The following is a 17,600-nucleotide window of genomic DNA, read 5'->3' on the forward strand; positions in this document are numbered from 1 at the left end:
ATATACATAAAAGTTTCTCTATTTTCACTTATTGACTAATTAACTAATTTTTCCCTACAGATTTAATTTAGATCCAGAGTGCAAATGCACAGATGACAGACTCTGGGAAGCCTTAGAAATTGCTCAGCTGAAGAATATGGTCAAATCTCTACCAGGAGGTCTAGGTATATTTTCTAAATAGCATATTTATTTTTTATATATGCCGTTAATCCTACATATGTCTATCTACATTTTATGCTATAATCACATAACTTTAGTGTTAAATCCCCTTATATTTAAAATAATATCCTAAAAGTCATTAGAATATTTCAAAATCTAATGTTTTTGCATGGGGTACAAGAGGGTGAACCCGATAAATTCTGTTCTATGTGACTACTCCAAAATATTCCAATTAATACATTTATCTCTGCCATCTTTTCACAATTGGTGGGTACAGGTCATTGTAATGGATGTTTCCCTGTAGTTACTCTTTCTCAGTTGACCTGTCTGATCACCTACCATCAGGAAATGAATGGGAGGATTGCAGGAGCTGTTAGGTTTAAGTCTTTGGCACCACTTAGGGAAAGACAATTTTGCCGCATTAGTAGCCATTTTCTCTGCTGCCAGGAGGGAAAATTCTTTTTATTTATATAACATAATTTTCTTTGTGTTTGAAGACATTGTTTTGTATTGCCTTGAGGCAGTATCAATTTTAAACACTTGTGTAAAGAACACAACATGTACTCAATCACTGATAAAAATTCAGTCCTAGGGGTTGTACAATGTCTGACAAATAAATGATGACAGCATGAATGTGATTATTGAAACCACAGAGAGTTCATACTATCTTTAACTCATTAAAAGGAACATGTATAATTTTTGACTTTGCTTCCTTAACATCTTAACTCATCTAAGAAAGCAATAGGAAAGATAATAGTTGATTGATATTCTAAATTTAATATACAATATATAGTTGCCAAATTGTGGTGTTTGGCATCTAGTTTTTAAAAAGTCAACCTACAAAATAAAATTATGTTTATCTGTTAGTCTATTTGAAAAGCAGGGCCAACTCAAAAACACTACATTTTATTATTTTAATTAAGTTCCAAGGAGAAAGTATGCCACAAACAAAAGTTAAGACAGCATGTCTTTAAGGAATGTTTTATTGACTTGCCAGGGTCAGGTTGTGAAAGTAATTCCAGAACTCTGGATGAACTTTCCATAATGATTTTTTCTTTTTTTTGAGACAAGTTCTTGCTATGTTACCCAGACTTGAGTGCAGTGGCTATTCACAGGCATGATTATTGCATGCTATACCCTCTAATCCCTGGGGTCAACTGATCCTCCTACCTCAGCCTCCTGAGTAGCTGGGACTATAGGTGCCCCACTATGCCTAGCTCTCATAATAGTTTTTTGATGTCTCCTGTGGAAAGCCCAGCAAGTCTACTTGAGAAATTAATACATGCTTATAGAACTTTCTCTCTTGGCATTTAGAGATCCCCTCTCTCACCATTAATATTTGGAAAAGACAGTTGCATCTTTCTAGTCCTCTTCATTAACATGAGAGCTGCATGCACCTGTTTAGATTGTGGGCATAGTGTTTTGGGGTTATGGTACAGTACAGGCAACAGGGGATTGTATTTACATTATGTAGCCGACTGAATATGGTGCTCATCATCTTAGTAAAGATGACCAGGGCTTAATGAAGATTTGGTTCAGGCCAGCTTTGGTGGAAACATTCCTTATGTCCAGCATCCTCTTATATGTAAATCAGAATTTGGAGAATAAATACCTATTTTCCAATCATGACAAATTATAAGACTTTGATACCATTAGAATATAATCAATAGAAATTTCCCCCAGGACATTAGGGAAAGGTGTTTGAATTCTAATAAAAAAGACATTTGGAAACAGAATTTTTCTTAAACTCACAATAGTACAGTTTATGAAATGCAGATGGAAACCAAAAAAAAAAGAAAAGGATAATGAGGACATATTCATTTATCCATACAACAGTGTGTTATTCAGCTCCTGTGTAAGATACCGCAGTACTAGGGACATTCTGACAAACAAAAACAAACCCGGTCCTTATCCACTTGGTACTTACAGTACAGAAAGATGGTATAATGAAAAGAGAAGTGGAATTAGAGTTGAGAATATTCTGTATCTTATCAAGTTAGCTAAATGTGACTTTAGGCAAGCCATTTCATCTCTCTGGGCCTTAGGTAATTATATTAAGTAATCTCCTTAGAGAATTGTATTAAATAATTAAATAATTTCCAAGATCTTTCTGTCTTCAAAATGTTTTATATCCTCCTATCAGAGGTAATTCACTATCTGTTGTCATAAATGAGATAATTTAGGGACATCTTCATTTTCCCAAAGTGGAGTTCCTCTTTGTGTTCCAGTATGAAGTCCTTGCACCAGCACTAAGTGATATCCATCATGCTGTCATACAACGTAATGTGTTTTTCATGATTTTGTCCAAGGTAAATGTTAGTAGCATTTCTTTAGTGAAATCCTTGCTTCTTTCTCTGATTTAGATGCGGTTGTCACTGAAGGTGGGGAGAATTTTAGCGTTGGACAGAGACAGCTATTTTGCCTTGCCAGGGCCTTTGTCCGCAAAAGCAGCATTCTTATTATGGATGAGGCAACAGCTTCCATTGACATGGCCACAGTGAGTGCATTATCTAAGCTTTTAAAATTGACGAATTGGAGAAATGTGCATGAAAATCACAATTTATTATTTCCTGATTGGGTTCTGAATCCTCAGTACTATTGTTTTGAGAATCTGCTCAATCATCTACTGGATGAACTGATGATAGCACATTGAGAATTACAATAAATAGGGCCCAACATATGGTTGAAAGGCATTCCTATTACCAATCAACATAAAATAAATTTGCCACAACTTTTTGAAAAATTTTCAGAACAGTAAATTTCCAGGGCTTAGTTGATGAGAGGTACTGTACTATATTCAAGTACTACTCCAGAAAAGTTCTGAAATGCAGTACGAAAATCTCTGTTTAATAGAATCTATTACTAACAAACACCACTCATTATTTCCCAAAGCAATTTGAAGAAGAATGATTCACTGGGATTAACAATGGCTAGAATTAATAACAGTCTTCTCTATGTGTTTATGGTAAAAAGCCATAAATTTTGCCTTTTGAAAGATATTATTTGAAATTGTCAAATGTGTCCAAGAAAGATCTGTCCAGAAGGCTGTGATTGAGTAGGGAAAATGTTTAATTAAATCACAAACTGCATATGAGCTAGCAATTAATATTCTTCTGAAAGTTAACTTGATATTAAAATTTGACTTCAGAAAGGACACATTGAGGGTTATTATAACAGTAATACTGCCTCAACAGAGAAGAGAGAGAGAATATGAATTAAATGATTGAAAGAAAGAACTCCTTCACTTTAAAAATTGAACCAAGATTTCCTCTAGGACAGAGATGGAATCTGCACCCAGAACAGCCTTTAAAATATAATTATAACAGTGCTTTGTGGTGGAGATAAAAACAGTTGCTGCCTAGAATGTCCATTTATGTGTCAAAGTCCAAATTTTTGGCATCAATTTTAGTTTTTCCCTTTTTTGACTCAAAGGTTAACATCATTACAGAATTTTGCTGGTTTCAAATACATACTTTTTGTGGTATAACTCAAGTGAGCATTTTGATACCCATTTAATTGCATTTTCTTCTTTGCATTTCCTGGAAATAAATCTATCACCCACTTCTGGCTGATCACTGACTGACTTTCATTTGTGTTTTGAAGACACGTACAGAATCCAGCATGAACCTGCTGCTGGGGACTGCCCCTTCTTATGACTTCCACAGAAAATGAGGGATTGAGAATGCTCACAAGGGATTCAGTGGAATATTGATTGTTCTTGGGGCAAAATATTATGATGACAAAGTAATCCTGAGAAAATTTACACTTTATTTTTTTTGCAGGAGAATATTTTGCAAAAAGTAGTAATGACAGCCTTTGCAGACCGGACTGTGGTGACAATAGCTGTAAGTATGAGAAGACGGAGTTGGTATACCTCTTTGGTTTTTGTTCTAACATGTTATCATCTTTAGGTTTTAGCAAAATATACTTGTGTTGAATTATGTATTTCTCTGCTAATGTTTCTGTATCTGTCCAAAAAAGAAAAAAAAATACGAAGATGTTTTGAAAGCATTGTTCTTTTCCAAACTGTCTGCTCTACCTAACTGACTTCCCTAAGTTAGAATGATAGGACATCCTAAATCTAAGGATTCCAGCAGGTCATGGCCTCTGCTTGTTCACCAGATAAAATGGTAGTTCATATAAAATAATTCTCTTTTCTATAATCTGATGCTCTGATGAGCAGTTTCAGGAAGAAAATTCCTAAATTTCATTGCTTATTCTGCTACTATCCATACCTAATTTCTATGTTTCCATTCATTAATCTACTAAAAAATAGACAATGAGATATCTCACAGTAGGGTCAGGTAATTTTTTCTATTTTAGATAGCACCAATCAAATAGAAGAAGTGCTTAAATATTTGTAATTCACGTTATAGCTGACTTACAGTAGTCCACAGTTTTCTGCCTTTTCCTCTTTGCAAGTGGATTCTTGCTCATATTTAGGCTTACTGCTTAATAAAAACTATTTTTTAATGAGTCACTTGGACATTTTTCCTTCTGCTGATTCTCTTCTTTTCTATTTTTCTCTCCAGCACCGTGTCTCTTCTATTATGGATGCAGGCCTTGTTTTAGTCTTTTCTGAGGGTATTTTAGTGGAGTGTGATACTGTCCCAAATTTGCTCGCCCACAAGAATGGCCTCTTTTCCACTTTGGTGATGACCAACAAGTAGACCATCATGATCTATTGCACCAAGTCTGTCATTCTCCGGTAGTTATCTTAGCAGTATCCTCTCAGTAAGGCATGGCTAATGCTGTGAATAAAGGGAAGGGCTGAGATGAGGGAACTAACTGCAGGGTGTTATTACAAAATCAGCTCAACCAAGTGCTTTCGTCATGCTCACTACCGAATGGAGCTCATGCATGTGTTTTCAAATATATACATGCAAAAGAGAGTATTTATGAAACCTATTAACTGAATTTACCTCTTATTCTAAGGACCAACTTCACTAGTCCTTAGGGATGTTTTGTAAGCATCCATAAAAATGCCATACACATTTCTTACCTGCCCTGGAGAATGCATTGTTTTATTTACATGGTTACTTGAGTTTCACTGGTGAGTAATGGGAGTTGTGTATGGAGTGCTTGCTATGCTTCCACTTTCTTGGATGATGCATGGGAGAAACAGAACCCTTTGGAGTGCAGCTTTTTTCAAGATGGCAGGAAATGACGTCCCATCAGGGCCTACTTCCTGCAAACTGCCTAAGTAAAGAAAAATCTACTTTCTCGAATTTTTCCAGTGAACTCTGTGGTTCCTCTTTCCCAGAGGAGAGTCACCCAATTAACTCAATTCATATTAAGGTGTGAATGATTTAAGGGGTAGGAGAACTGGTTAACTTGAAAAAGAATTAGTCAGTATTTTCAAGAATTTTCTTGCTGGAAAAGGTAGGGAGATATTTTGGAAGAGAGAGAATTCCCTGTTGCCCCAAAATGGGTGGAGAGAGGGAGAGAAAACAGACCATTGCCTATTCAAAAGAAGAATTTTCCCTACTCTGCATGAAGCATGGCGTTGTTGGATGGTTCTATTTAGTCTGTATCTGGAAGATTACTTGAGCATAATTTGTATTTTTAACAAAATGTTAGGTTTCCTAATTAGGTTACCTCTTACCTAATTTCTCTTCTACATTCACTGAATACTTTTCTATAGACTTATATTTCTTTCACTCATTCTTCATTTCAAAACCACTCATGTGAACGTGGCCACTAGGATACCTAGAATTCCCTGCTCCCACCCGCCCCTAATATACATGAAGCTGTCATGGAAGAATCACTGTAAGATTTTTTAGAGGACCAACTCCTCATAACAGGCCCATAAAAGGGAGAGCACCACCATGCTTGTGGTAGACTCCTTATAGAATTAACTTAAACTCTTAAAATTAACTGTTTTTCCTTTCCTGCCTAAGAGCTTATTACTTTGGTTAGCTGCCACTAAAATTGTGGAATGCCTTAACAAGATAATTTTCTCCAGCTTCTGAAAGGAAGCACTCACACACCAAAATAGTCCATGGTATTTATTTCTGAAAGTGATTACACGATTAATTTCTCTGGAATATTTTGAAAATTTTATCAACACAATTACAATTGACACCACACTTTGTCAAGGAAAAGTTATTTGGATTAATGGAATAAAAACCAACTATATTTATTTCTGTTGACCAAGATTTTTCAATGTTTTTTTTTTTTTTTTTTTTTTTGGAGACGGAGTTTCACTCTTGTTGCCCAGGCTGGAGTGCAATGGCTCGATCTCAGCTCACCACAACCTCCGCCTTCTGGGTTCAAACGATTCTCCTGTGTCAGCCTCCTGAGTAGCTGGGGTTGCAGGCATGTACCACCATGCCCGGCTAATTTTGTATTTTTAGTAGAGATGGGGTTTCTCCATTTTGGTCAGGCTGGTCTTGAACTCCTGACCTTGTGATCCGCCTGCCTCGCCCTCCCAAAGAGCTGGGATTACAGGTGTGAGCCACTGCGCCTGGCCTAATGTTTTTATTTTTATTTTTTTCTAGTAAATATTATTTTAGAATATCAATGCAATGTTTATAATATTATATTTATGGGTTTAGAGGCCAAATTCTTTTTTTAGACATCCATGATATGGCTATTGAACAGCTAATATTTTTCTGGAAGGAAAATGCACAGCAGATATTATTGGATAGCTTGTTAAGTTTCTTTTTCTAAATGCATGGGTGTGCAAATGGCTCTGGTCCTTTCTCAAAGATAAATAAATATTAGCCTCCAAAATCTTGTTAATTCATCAATGTATTAGGTTGGTGCAAAAGTAATCGTGGTCTTTGACATGATTACTTTTGCACCAACCTAATACATAATTTGTTACCAATATTCAGCGAATGATAGGCTTGTCATGGGTGTTGAAAACTGGCACATGTTCTAAGCTGGCATCATTATCACATTTCATATATGTTTCTTTTCCCCTCAAGTCATGAGTCACAACTATAACTGCTGGCTTTTCTGAAAGCATAAACACTGAGTCCACCCTATCTACATGGCCCAGGGCAGAATGTAGGCCCTCAACTCTGGGGATGGTTTTAGGTAGGACTTTGGAATGTTCAGAGAAGCACTTTGGAAGACTGTGTATCAGCTAAACAGATGGCATTTCTAGGTTTAGAACTCTGGACAGGGACTCCCATCAGCACACTAATATTTTGACCTGCATAGTTCAGGTTCCGTATGGTAGCCCCTGGCCACATGTGGCTATTATTTGAAATGTTGATAGTTTGAATTGAGAAGTGCCATAAGTGTAAAATCTGTACTGGATTCCAAGACTTAATACTAATAGAAGCATGTAAAAGTTACCATGAATCATTTTTATATTGGTTACATATTGAAATGATAACATCTGAATAGATTGGGTTAAAATGTATTAAAGTTGCTTTCATTTGTTTATTTCTACTTTGAAAATGTAGCTCCTAGAAAATTTAAAATTACTTGTGGCTCCCATTATATTTCTATTGAACAATACTGATCTTAGCAAGAGTAAAAGCCCATCACACAGATATTTCCTTTCTAATTTATAAGCATAAAAAATAATAGTAGTTGACATTTATTATTTGTTTGTATATGTCAGACAAAGTGCTGAATTTTTTATATGGATTATCTCATTTGAACCTCATCACCCTTCTCTGAGGCAGGTACTATACCATAATTTTACAGATGTGAAACTGGAACTATACAATGTTAAGTATATTGCTCAAGATTGCACTACTAACAGGTGGTAAAGCCAAAATACACAAGCCCAGTTTATCTTCAGAGCCTGTTCTCTTAACCATAACACTGACATGGCAGGTGAATGCTCCTCTAAGGTATCAGAGAGCCTTATGAAACAGTTAGATGACAGGATGGAAATAGCTCACATTTTGAAATTAGTAAACCTAATTTTGATACTGGTTCTGCTACTTATTATCTATGTGACCTCCTGATTTTGCTTTATCTCTGTGAATGGTCTCCCCTATAAAGTGGAGAGACATAACACCCACAGCTGAGGAATGCTCTAATGATTCACAAGAATGTGTGTGGAGCACTTAATATATGGCATATGCTCAGAAAGTGGTAGCTTTTATCATTGTTAGTTACTAATTAATCCAAAGGGCATCATGTGGAAAGAAGGAATGGGTCAGTGGCAGTGATCTCCAAAGACTGAGACTGCATGTCTAAAGGCCTGAGTAATCCATTCTATTACTGCATGCCAGAATGGACTTCCCCATATTGTCATCCCGGAACTAAACCACTTTCCAGGGTTCTTCAAATTGTGTTATAGCCCAAATAATTAGTGACTCTACACAAGAGATAATTATTGTTGACATTAAAGTATAACCCAACTGGTTTACAATGGCCTCTCTTAATTTAATTACTCGATAAACAATTTTACCCTACTTAAACTTAAGGTTTCATGAAAATGATGACGCTGATATATTAGCTACACTCAAGTTAGTACAGCCCATAGAAAACCCAGCCATATTGGCCATTGCTTAAAAATATGTAAATAAATGATAATTTAAATAAGGAAAAAAGGGGAGGTGTCTGTGATCCCTACATCTTGTCACTCACCAAGATAAACAAACGTCCCAGAATAATTCATGAAATATACATATTCCATTGTTTTGGCTTGTGCCCTGAAATGTGTAACAAATACATGTTTTCTTTTCACTCACAGCATCGAGTACACACTATTCTGACGGCAGACCTGGTTATAGTGATGAAGCGAGGAAATATTTTAGAATATGACACTCCAGAAAGCCTCTTGGCTCAGGAAGATGGAGTATTTGCTTCTTTTGTTCGCGCAGACATGTGAAGGAGTGTCTTAAAACAATACATGTATTTAAAATAATGCAGTCATAACCTAATTAATGGATCATCAGCTTGACCTCTGTAAAGTGGCATCTTAAAACTTTTACAGATTTTTGCACGAAAAGTGGACATTTATTTTTCCTGTTTTTAAAAGTTTTTCAAGATATTATTGCTCAATATGTTCATTATTGATGTTTTTATAGTGATCCAGCCACTCTAGCTTTAAGAATAGCTAGGTTGTATTAAAACATGTAAGCTACTTTAAGTGGTAAATCAATAGCTAAAGTTTTCTCCTAACTTTAAGTCTGGCAAATATCTCTCAGGAATGGAAGTTTCAATGAGTAGTCAGTATTACTATACTCTTGTTTGTAAGAATATATTTTCCTTATTGTTGGAGTCTCCAGAGGTTATTGGAAGGAATAAAAAAGGACATGTTTTCTAACGAAACTCTCAAATTCATTATCTACTTCATGAGAATTTATTTGTATTCATTAACATTAGTAATACCTATTTTTCTTAAGAGCCTTCTTTTTTCCCTTTTGTTTCTTGTCACCAAGAAGTTATCACACTTATACTTATTCTATAAGGCCAAAGCCTTATCTAGAAAGATCATGAAGAGTTTGGATACTTTAAAAACTATACTCAAATTTTCATTTTTTCCTGTCCTGTAAAGAGAGAATTCTTAAGATATCAGGCATAATGTACCTTTTCCAGACTGAAGTTCAAAGAATGATTAGGTTCAATCTTTCAGTGGCAGGCCAGCTAAACTTTCTATAGTTTAATGATTAGCTGTGGTTATGATCTTGAGCCCTAACATGCCACATTACTCAAGATTTACACAGGCAAGTGACTTCATTTGGCACTGTTAATAATGGCAGGTGAACATTCCTCTCAGGTGTGAGATATTTCCTATGAAACAGTCCACTGGCAGGCTGGAGATATCTTACACTTTGAAGTTATATATATATAAAACAAGTGTCTATTTCTAGCTGAAAGAGTTTACCTCTTCTAGACATTTATGCCCAATGGTGTCACACATGATCATTTGCTCCTGCTCTAATTTTAATGTGCATACAAAAAATATACCAAAAATGTTATTGTAATTTTAATGAGCATATAAAGAGTATATCAAAAATTGATGGGATATTAGTGTTAGGTTTTGCTTAAATGAAAATTAATAAATTCAAAAATACTAAAAGTCACCTTCTTTGTCACGTTAGCAACCAGTTTCTACTATTCTGTGCCCATCCAGTGTCAATATCATTGATTTCTTTTTCATATGAAGATCCACATGCATTGTAAGATTGTGAAGATTTATAAAATTGATGAATTAAGAGAAATTATGCTGCTTTCCTATAGTTTCTGTGTTCTGTTTATTGTATGGTGTATTCACTCTTGGAAAATATGTAATAGTTGTGTATCCAGAATATGTGTCTTCACCTGAATATTTAATCTTTATATTTACAAAAAAATAAGTTCCACAAGATGGACAAAAATGGTCCATGATATTTAGCTTAAATTGTAACCTTTTGTTGTGTATATAAAACTTCATTGGAAGAAAATAACCTTATTGTTTTCTTAAAGCTAAACAGAATAGGATTGGTACTCATTAATTATGTCTTGCAAATATTTTCTAAAAATTCAACCACTCTCCTAAAATGGTGTTTAAATATTTTGTAGGGCAGAATATGCATATTGCCTGTTAGCAAGTAATAATTCATTCTCATAGAGAAATGGGTTTTTACCCATGGAAGTAATCTTTTAATGATATTTTCTTATTATATTGCTACAGGCAACATCAGTAGAAGCCTATCTAGTTACACTAAACTAAAGATCACATTCATCATTCTTACAGCCAAGTGGTTGCTGGTCCCCTCATAACTTTTAGTTACTTAAGTTGAGTAAATGTCTAATTGTTTACAAACTAAATTGACTAAATAAGGTCAAGGATAATGTTTTTCATTGATTAACCATTTATTATACATATAATCTATTGAATATAAAAAGATTCACCTTGAAATAATATTTGACTATATAGGTACATATCTGTAAAAGATGACCACCTTAACTAAATCAGATTTTACATTTATAAATTTTATATTTAATTAGTCAAATCAATTTTTAAATCATAACTCCTTAATCTCATAAGAAGCAATAAATGCATAAAGCATTATATTAAAATACCAGGGTTACTTATGTCATTGACAGGGAAAAGACTTTGTATAAACAATTGTGCACCATCTATTTTTGTACTCTTACTCATGATCCATTTAAAAGTCTACTCAGCTCTAGATTAGATACCAGAAGACCCTCTAAGTAACTGATAACTGAGATTCGGGACCATGTCTTGTTTGCCATTGTGCCCTTGGAATTTAATACAAGTGCCTAACCCACAGTAGGGTTGATTGATTCACTGATTAGTTTTACTGCCATGTGCCTATAACTATAGGTTATTCTCTTTCCTTTTCTATGTTGTGTTTATTCTATTTATTCTCTACAATATATAAAATGTATTTGTTCTCTACAATAAATGTGTTTATTCTCTACAATATATAAAAACATATTGGACTACTATTACATAATTAAATTACTCTTTTATTTGCTTAAAGAGGGTGATTATTTTTTCACTTACCGTTCCACTGAGCAGCAACTGGGACTGGTCAATAGATGGAAATCAATCCCAATTTAGAGACAATACCTGGCCCTGCTTTGACAATCCTGTTTCACGTTTGCCAGAGTCATGCACTTCCTTACTTTTGTATATAGGCTCCAGAGAAGTTTCCATTAAGTGAAACAGCTATATTAATTTTTTAAATATATCTTTATTTAAATAATTGGATGTCTGGACTTTATCCCAACGTTTATTGATCAATTTTTATAGTTGTCTTCCAATATATCTTTTATCATTTATTTTGTAACACATTCTTTGGAGGTCTGTGATTTATAGTACTATGATAATTCCCTTATTGACTCATTATTCAAAGTTAGATGCAGTCTTCTAATCTTAGCTATTTGGCATAAGAAGCAATAGCCAAGGGGATGTATCCTGTACTTTATGTTTAATTTGTTCTTCAGTAACTACATATCATTTATATCAGATTATCTTAAGTATTAACAGGATTCACCTGGATCAAATTCTCCAGTGAAAGAGCTTGTATCGGTATTTCTAGTAAGTGCCGACAAATGAGATTCATAATTAACCAAGTTTGGGAATCACTGAGCTACATCAATCATTACACTAGTTTCCCTTTGTTGTGCTGAACATAGAATCATAAAATACTAAAGGTAATTTTCACATGCTTCCTTTCCCTGCTGACATTGCCTTATCCTGAATTGCTAAAACAAGCCTCTCGATGTCACGGAATTAATTGCCTTAGTTCATCATAAAGGAAACATTGTTTAACGAACTGAATCTTAGCTGAGAAGTTACCACAACAGGGACTCAAAGACTTATTTTCTTTAGTTTTGTTGTGTAATCAGCAACAAAGGATCTGAAGATAAAACTTTTTCCACAAAGATGCAAAGTGTTTCAAACATTAATTGTATGTGCATGTGACCAATTCGAGATTTCACTATTGATGTTTCACAATATGGAAGGAAGGTAAATTATCTGTGATGATTATTCTCTTTCCCATCTTATGTTTTTTGCAAGTGTCATCATTGCTGATATATAAAGGCTGATATATTCATTTTACATATCTAATAAATGGGATTTAAGTTATTTTTTTCCTATGGACAGTAGCAAATTGCCCTTAGCCAGTCACACTATGGTTACCAGTGCCCTACTTCTAAAATGACAAAGGGAGCCATATCTGGCTAAATAAGTTAATTAGCCATAAGGAATGGACTCTATGACTCAGTGCCACCAACCATCACAGACCATCACCAATTACACACTCCATATTCATGACCAAGAGTTTCGTTTTCAGGCCATTATTTTTGCTAATCTGCCCACTGTGTAAAATAAGTAGCTTGGTGGCTGGCAAGATGGCCAAATAGGAACAGCTCCGGTCTGCAGCTCCCAGCAAGATCAATACAGAAGGGGGATGATTTCTGCATTTCCAAGTGAAGTTCCTGGTTCATCTCACTGAGACTAGTTAGACAGTGGGTGCGGCCTACAGAGGGCAAGCCAAAGAAGGGTGGGGCGTCACCTCACCAGGGAAGCTCAAGGGGTGGGGGAACTCCCTCCCCAGCCAAGGGAAGCCATGAGGGACCATGCCGTGAGGGATGGTGCACTTTGGCCCATATACTATGCTTTTCCCATGGTCTTCGCAACCCGCAAACCAGGAGATTCCCTCGGGTGCCTATGCCACCAGGGCCCTGGGTTTCAAGCACAAAACTGGGCAGCCGTTTGGGCAGACACCAAGCTTAGCTACAGGAGTTTTTCTCATACCCCAGTGGTGCCTGGAACGCCAGTGAGACAGAACTGTTCACTTCCCTGGAAAGGGAGCTGAAGCCAGGGAGCCAAGTGGTCTAGCTTAGCAGATCCCACCCCAACAGAGCCCAGCAAGCTAAGATCCACTGGCTTGAAATTCTCGCTGCCAGCACAGCAGTCTGAAGTTGAGCTGGGACACTCCAGCTTGGTGGGAGGAGGGGCGTCCACCATTACTGAGGCTTGAGTAGGTGGTTTTCCCCTCACAGTGTAAACAAAGCTGCTGGAAAGTTCCAACTGGGCGGAGCCCACCGCAGTTCAGCAAAGCCTCTGTAGCCAGACTGCCTCTCCAGATTCCTCCTTTCTGGGCAGGGCATCTCTGAAAGAAAGGCAGCAGCTCCAGTCAGGGGCTTATAGATAAAACTCCCATCTCCCTGGGACAGAGCACCTGGGGGAAGGGGCAGCTGTCGCACAGCTTCAGCAGACTTAAACGTTCCTGCCTGCCAGCTCTGAAGAGAGCAGTGGATCTTCCAGCACAGCGCTCGGGCTCTGCTAAGAGACAGACTGCCTCCTCAAATGGGTCCCTGACCCCTGTGCCTCCTGACTGGGAGACACCTCCCAGCAGGGGTCAACAGACATCTCATACAGGAGAGCTGCAGCTGGCATCTGGTGGTGCCCCTCTGGGATGAAGCTTCCAGAGAAAGGAACAGGCAGCATTCTTAGCTGTCCTGCAGCCTCCACTGGTGATACCCAGGCAAACAGGGTCTGGAGTGGACCTCCACCAAACTTCAGCAGACTGCAGCTGAGGGGCCTGACTGTTAAAAGGAAAACTAACAAACAGAAAGCAAAAGCATCAACATCAACAAAAAGGATGTCCACACAGAAACCCCATCTGAAGGTCACCAACATCAAATACCAAAGGTAGATAAATCCACGAAGATGAGGAAAAAACAGCACAAAAAGGCTGAAAATTCCAAAATCCAGAACGTCTCTTTTCCTCCAAAGGATCACAATTCCTCACCAGCAAGGGAACAAAACTGGACAGACAGAGAATGAGTTTGACAAATCGACAGAAGTAGGCTTCAGAAGGTGGGTAATAACAAACTCCTCCGAGCTAAAGGAGCATGTTCCAACAAAATGCAAGGAAGCTAAGAACCTTGAAAAAAGGTTAGACGAATGGCTGACTAGAATAACCAGTTTAGAGAACATAAATGACTTAATGGAGCTGAAAAACACACAAGAGAACTTCGTGAAACATACACAAGTATCAATAGCTGAATTGATCAAGTGGAAGAAAGGATATCAGAGATTGAAGATGAACTTAATGAAATAAAGTGTGAATACAAGATTAGAGAAAAAAGAATGAAAAGGAATGATCAAAGCCTCCAAGAAATATGGGACTACGTGAAAATACCAAACCTACATTTGATTAGTGTACCTGAAAGTGACAGGGAGAATGGAACCAAGTTAGAAAACACTCTTCAAGGTATTATCCAGGAGAACTTGCCCGACTTAGAAAGACAGGCCAACATTCAAATTCAGGAAATACAGAGAACACCACAAAGATACTCCTTGAGAAGAGCAACCCCAAGACACATAATCATCAGATTGAACCAAGGTTGAAATGAAGGAAAAAATGTTAAGGGCAGCCAGAGAGAAAGGTCGGGTTACCCACAAAGGGAAGCCCATCAGACAAACAGCGGATCTCTCTGCAGAAACCCTACAAGCCAGAAGAGAGTTGGGGGCAATATTCAACATTCTTAAGGAAAAACAACCCAGAATTTCATATCCAGCCAAACTAAGCCTCATAAGCAAAGGAGAAATAAAATCCTTTACAGACAAGCACATGCTGAGAGATTTTGTCACTACCAGGCCTGCCTTACAAGAGCTCCTGAAGGAACCACTAAATATGGAAAGGAAAAACCAGTACCAGCCACTTCAAAAACATACCAAATTGTAAAGACCATTGACAGTATGAAGAAACTGCATCAACTAACAGCCAAAATAACCAGCTAGCATCATAATGACAGGATCAAATTCACACATAACAATATTAACCATAAATGTAAACAGGCTAAATGCCCCAATTAAAAGACATAGACTGGCAAATTGGATGAAGAGTCAAGACTCATCAGTGTGCTGTATTTAGGAGACCCATTTCACATGCAAAGACACACATAGGCTCAAAATAAAGGGATGGAGGAATATTTACCAAGCAAATTGAAAGGAAAAAAGCAAGGGTTGCAACCTTCGTCTCTGATAAAACAGACTTTAAACCAAAAAAGATTAAAAAAAAGATAAAGAAGGGCATTACATAATGGTAAAGGGATCAATGCAACATGAAGAGCTAACTATCCTAACTATATATATATGCACCAAACACAGGAGCACCCAGATTCACAAAGTAAGTTCTTAGAGACCTACAAAGTGAGTTAGACTCCCATACAATAATAGTGGGAGACTTTAACACCCCACTGTCAATACTAGATCAACGAGACAGAAAATTAACAAGAATATTCAGGACTTGAACTCAGCTCTGGACCAAGCAGACGTAATAGACATCTACAGAACTCTCCACCCCAAATCAACAGAATATACATTCTTCTCAGCATTACATCACACTTACCCTAAAATTGAGCACATAATTAGAAGTAAAACACTCCGCAGCAAATGCAGAAGAATGGAAATCATAACAAACAGTCTCCCAGACCACAGTGCAATAAAATTACAACTCAGGATTAGGAAACTCACTCAAAACCACACAACTACATGGAAACTAAACAACCTGCTCCTGAATGACTACTAGGTAAATAACGAAATTAAGGTAGAAATAAATGAGTTCTTTGAAACCAATGAGAACGATGACACAACGTACCAGAATCCCTGGGACACAGCTAAAGCAGTGTTTAGAGGGAAACTGATAGCACTAAATGCCCACAAGAGAAAGCAGGAAAGATCTAAAATTGACACCCTAACATCACAATTAAAAGAACCAGAGAAGCAAGAGCAAAAAACTTCAAAAGCTAGCAGAAGACAAGAAATAACTAAGATCAGAGCAGAACTGAAGGAGAGAGAGACACAAAAAAAAAACCCTTCAAAAAAATAAATGAATCCAGGAGCTGGTTTTTTGAAAAGATTAACAAAATAGACCACTAGCCAGCTAATGAAGAAGAAAGGAGAGAAGAATCAAATAGACACAATAAAAAATGATAAAGGGGATATCATCACTGATCCCACAGAAATACAAACTACCATCAGAGAATACTATAAACACTTCTACACAAATAAACTAGAAAATCTAGAAGAAATGGATAAATTCCTGGACACAAATACCCTCCCAAGACTAAACCAGGAAGAAGATGAATCTCTGAATAGACCAATAAAAAGTTCTGAAATTGAGGCAGGAATTAATAGCCTACCAACCAAAAAAAGCCCAGGACCAGACAGATTCACAGCTGAATTCTACCAGACGTGCAAAGAAGAGCTGGTACCATTCCTTCTGAAAGTATTCCAAATAATAGAAAAAGAGGGACTCCTCCCTAACTCATTTTATGAAACCAGCATCATCCTGATATCAAAACCTGGCAGAGACACAACAAAAAAAGAAAATTTCAGGCCAATATCCCTGATGAACATCAATGTGAAAATCCTCAATAAAATCTGGCAAACCGAATCCAGTAGCACATCAAAAAGCTTATCCACCATGATCAAGTCAGCTTCATCCCTGGGATGCAAGGCTGGTTCAACATATGTACATCAATAAACATGATCCATCAAATAAACAGAACCAATGACAAAAACGACATAATTATCTCAATAGATGCAGAAAAGGCCTTCGATGAAATTCAATACCCTTTCATGCTAAAAACTCTCAATAAACTATGTATTGAAGGAATGTATCTCAGAATAATAAGACCTATTTATGACAAACCCACAGCCAATATCATACTGAATGGGCAAAAGCTGGAAGCATTCCCTTTGAAAACTTGCACAAGACAAGGATGCCCTCTCTCACCACTCCTATTCAGTACAGTATTGGAAATTCTGGCCAGGGCAATCAGGCAAGAGAAAGAAATAAATGGTATTTAAATAGGAAGAAAGAAAATAAAATTGCTTCTGCTTGCAGATGACCTGATTGTATATTTAGAAAACCCCATCATCTCAGCCCAAAATCTTCTTAAGCTGATAAGCAACTTCAACAAAGTTGCAGGATACAAAATCAACGTGCAAAAATCACAAACATTCCTATACACCAATAATAGACAAACAG

General features: G+C 36.8%; 1 protein-coding gene across 3 annotated transcripts in view; it reads left to right on the forward strand.

The window, feature by feature from the left end:
• ABCC9 (ATP binding cassette subfamily C member 9) overlaps positions 1-11,566 on the forward strand; it is a 153,073-nt gene extending 141,507 nt beyond the window's left edge. For all 3 annotated transcript variants that reach the window (XM_063593166.1, XM_063593167.1, XM_008954322.5), the window contains 4 exons: positions 61-164; positions 2,523-2,656; positions 3,942-4,004; positions 8,825-11,566. In XM_063593166.1, the coding sequence (XP_063449236.1) occupies positions 61-164; positions 2,523-2,656; positions 3,942-4,004; positions 8,825-8,962 (439 nt within the window). In that variant the 3' untranslated portion in view covers positions 8,963-11,566. The remainder of the gene's footprint in view (positions 1-60; positions 165-2,522; positions 2,657-3,941; positions 4,005-8,824) is intronic.
• The last annotated feature ends 6,034 nt before the right edge of the window (positions 11,567-17,600 follow it).

The sequence above is a fragment of the Pan paniscus genome, chromosome 10 (genome assembly GCF_029289425.2).
Source record: "Pan paniscus chromosome 10, NHGRI_mPanPan1-v2.0_pri, whole genome shotgun sequence".
Lineage (NCBI taxonomy): Eukaryota > Metazoa > Chordata > Mammalia > Primates > Hominidae > Pan > Pan paniscus.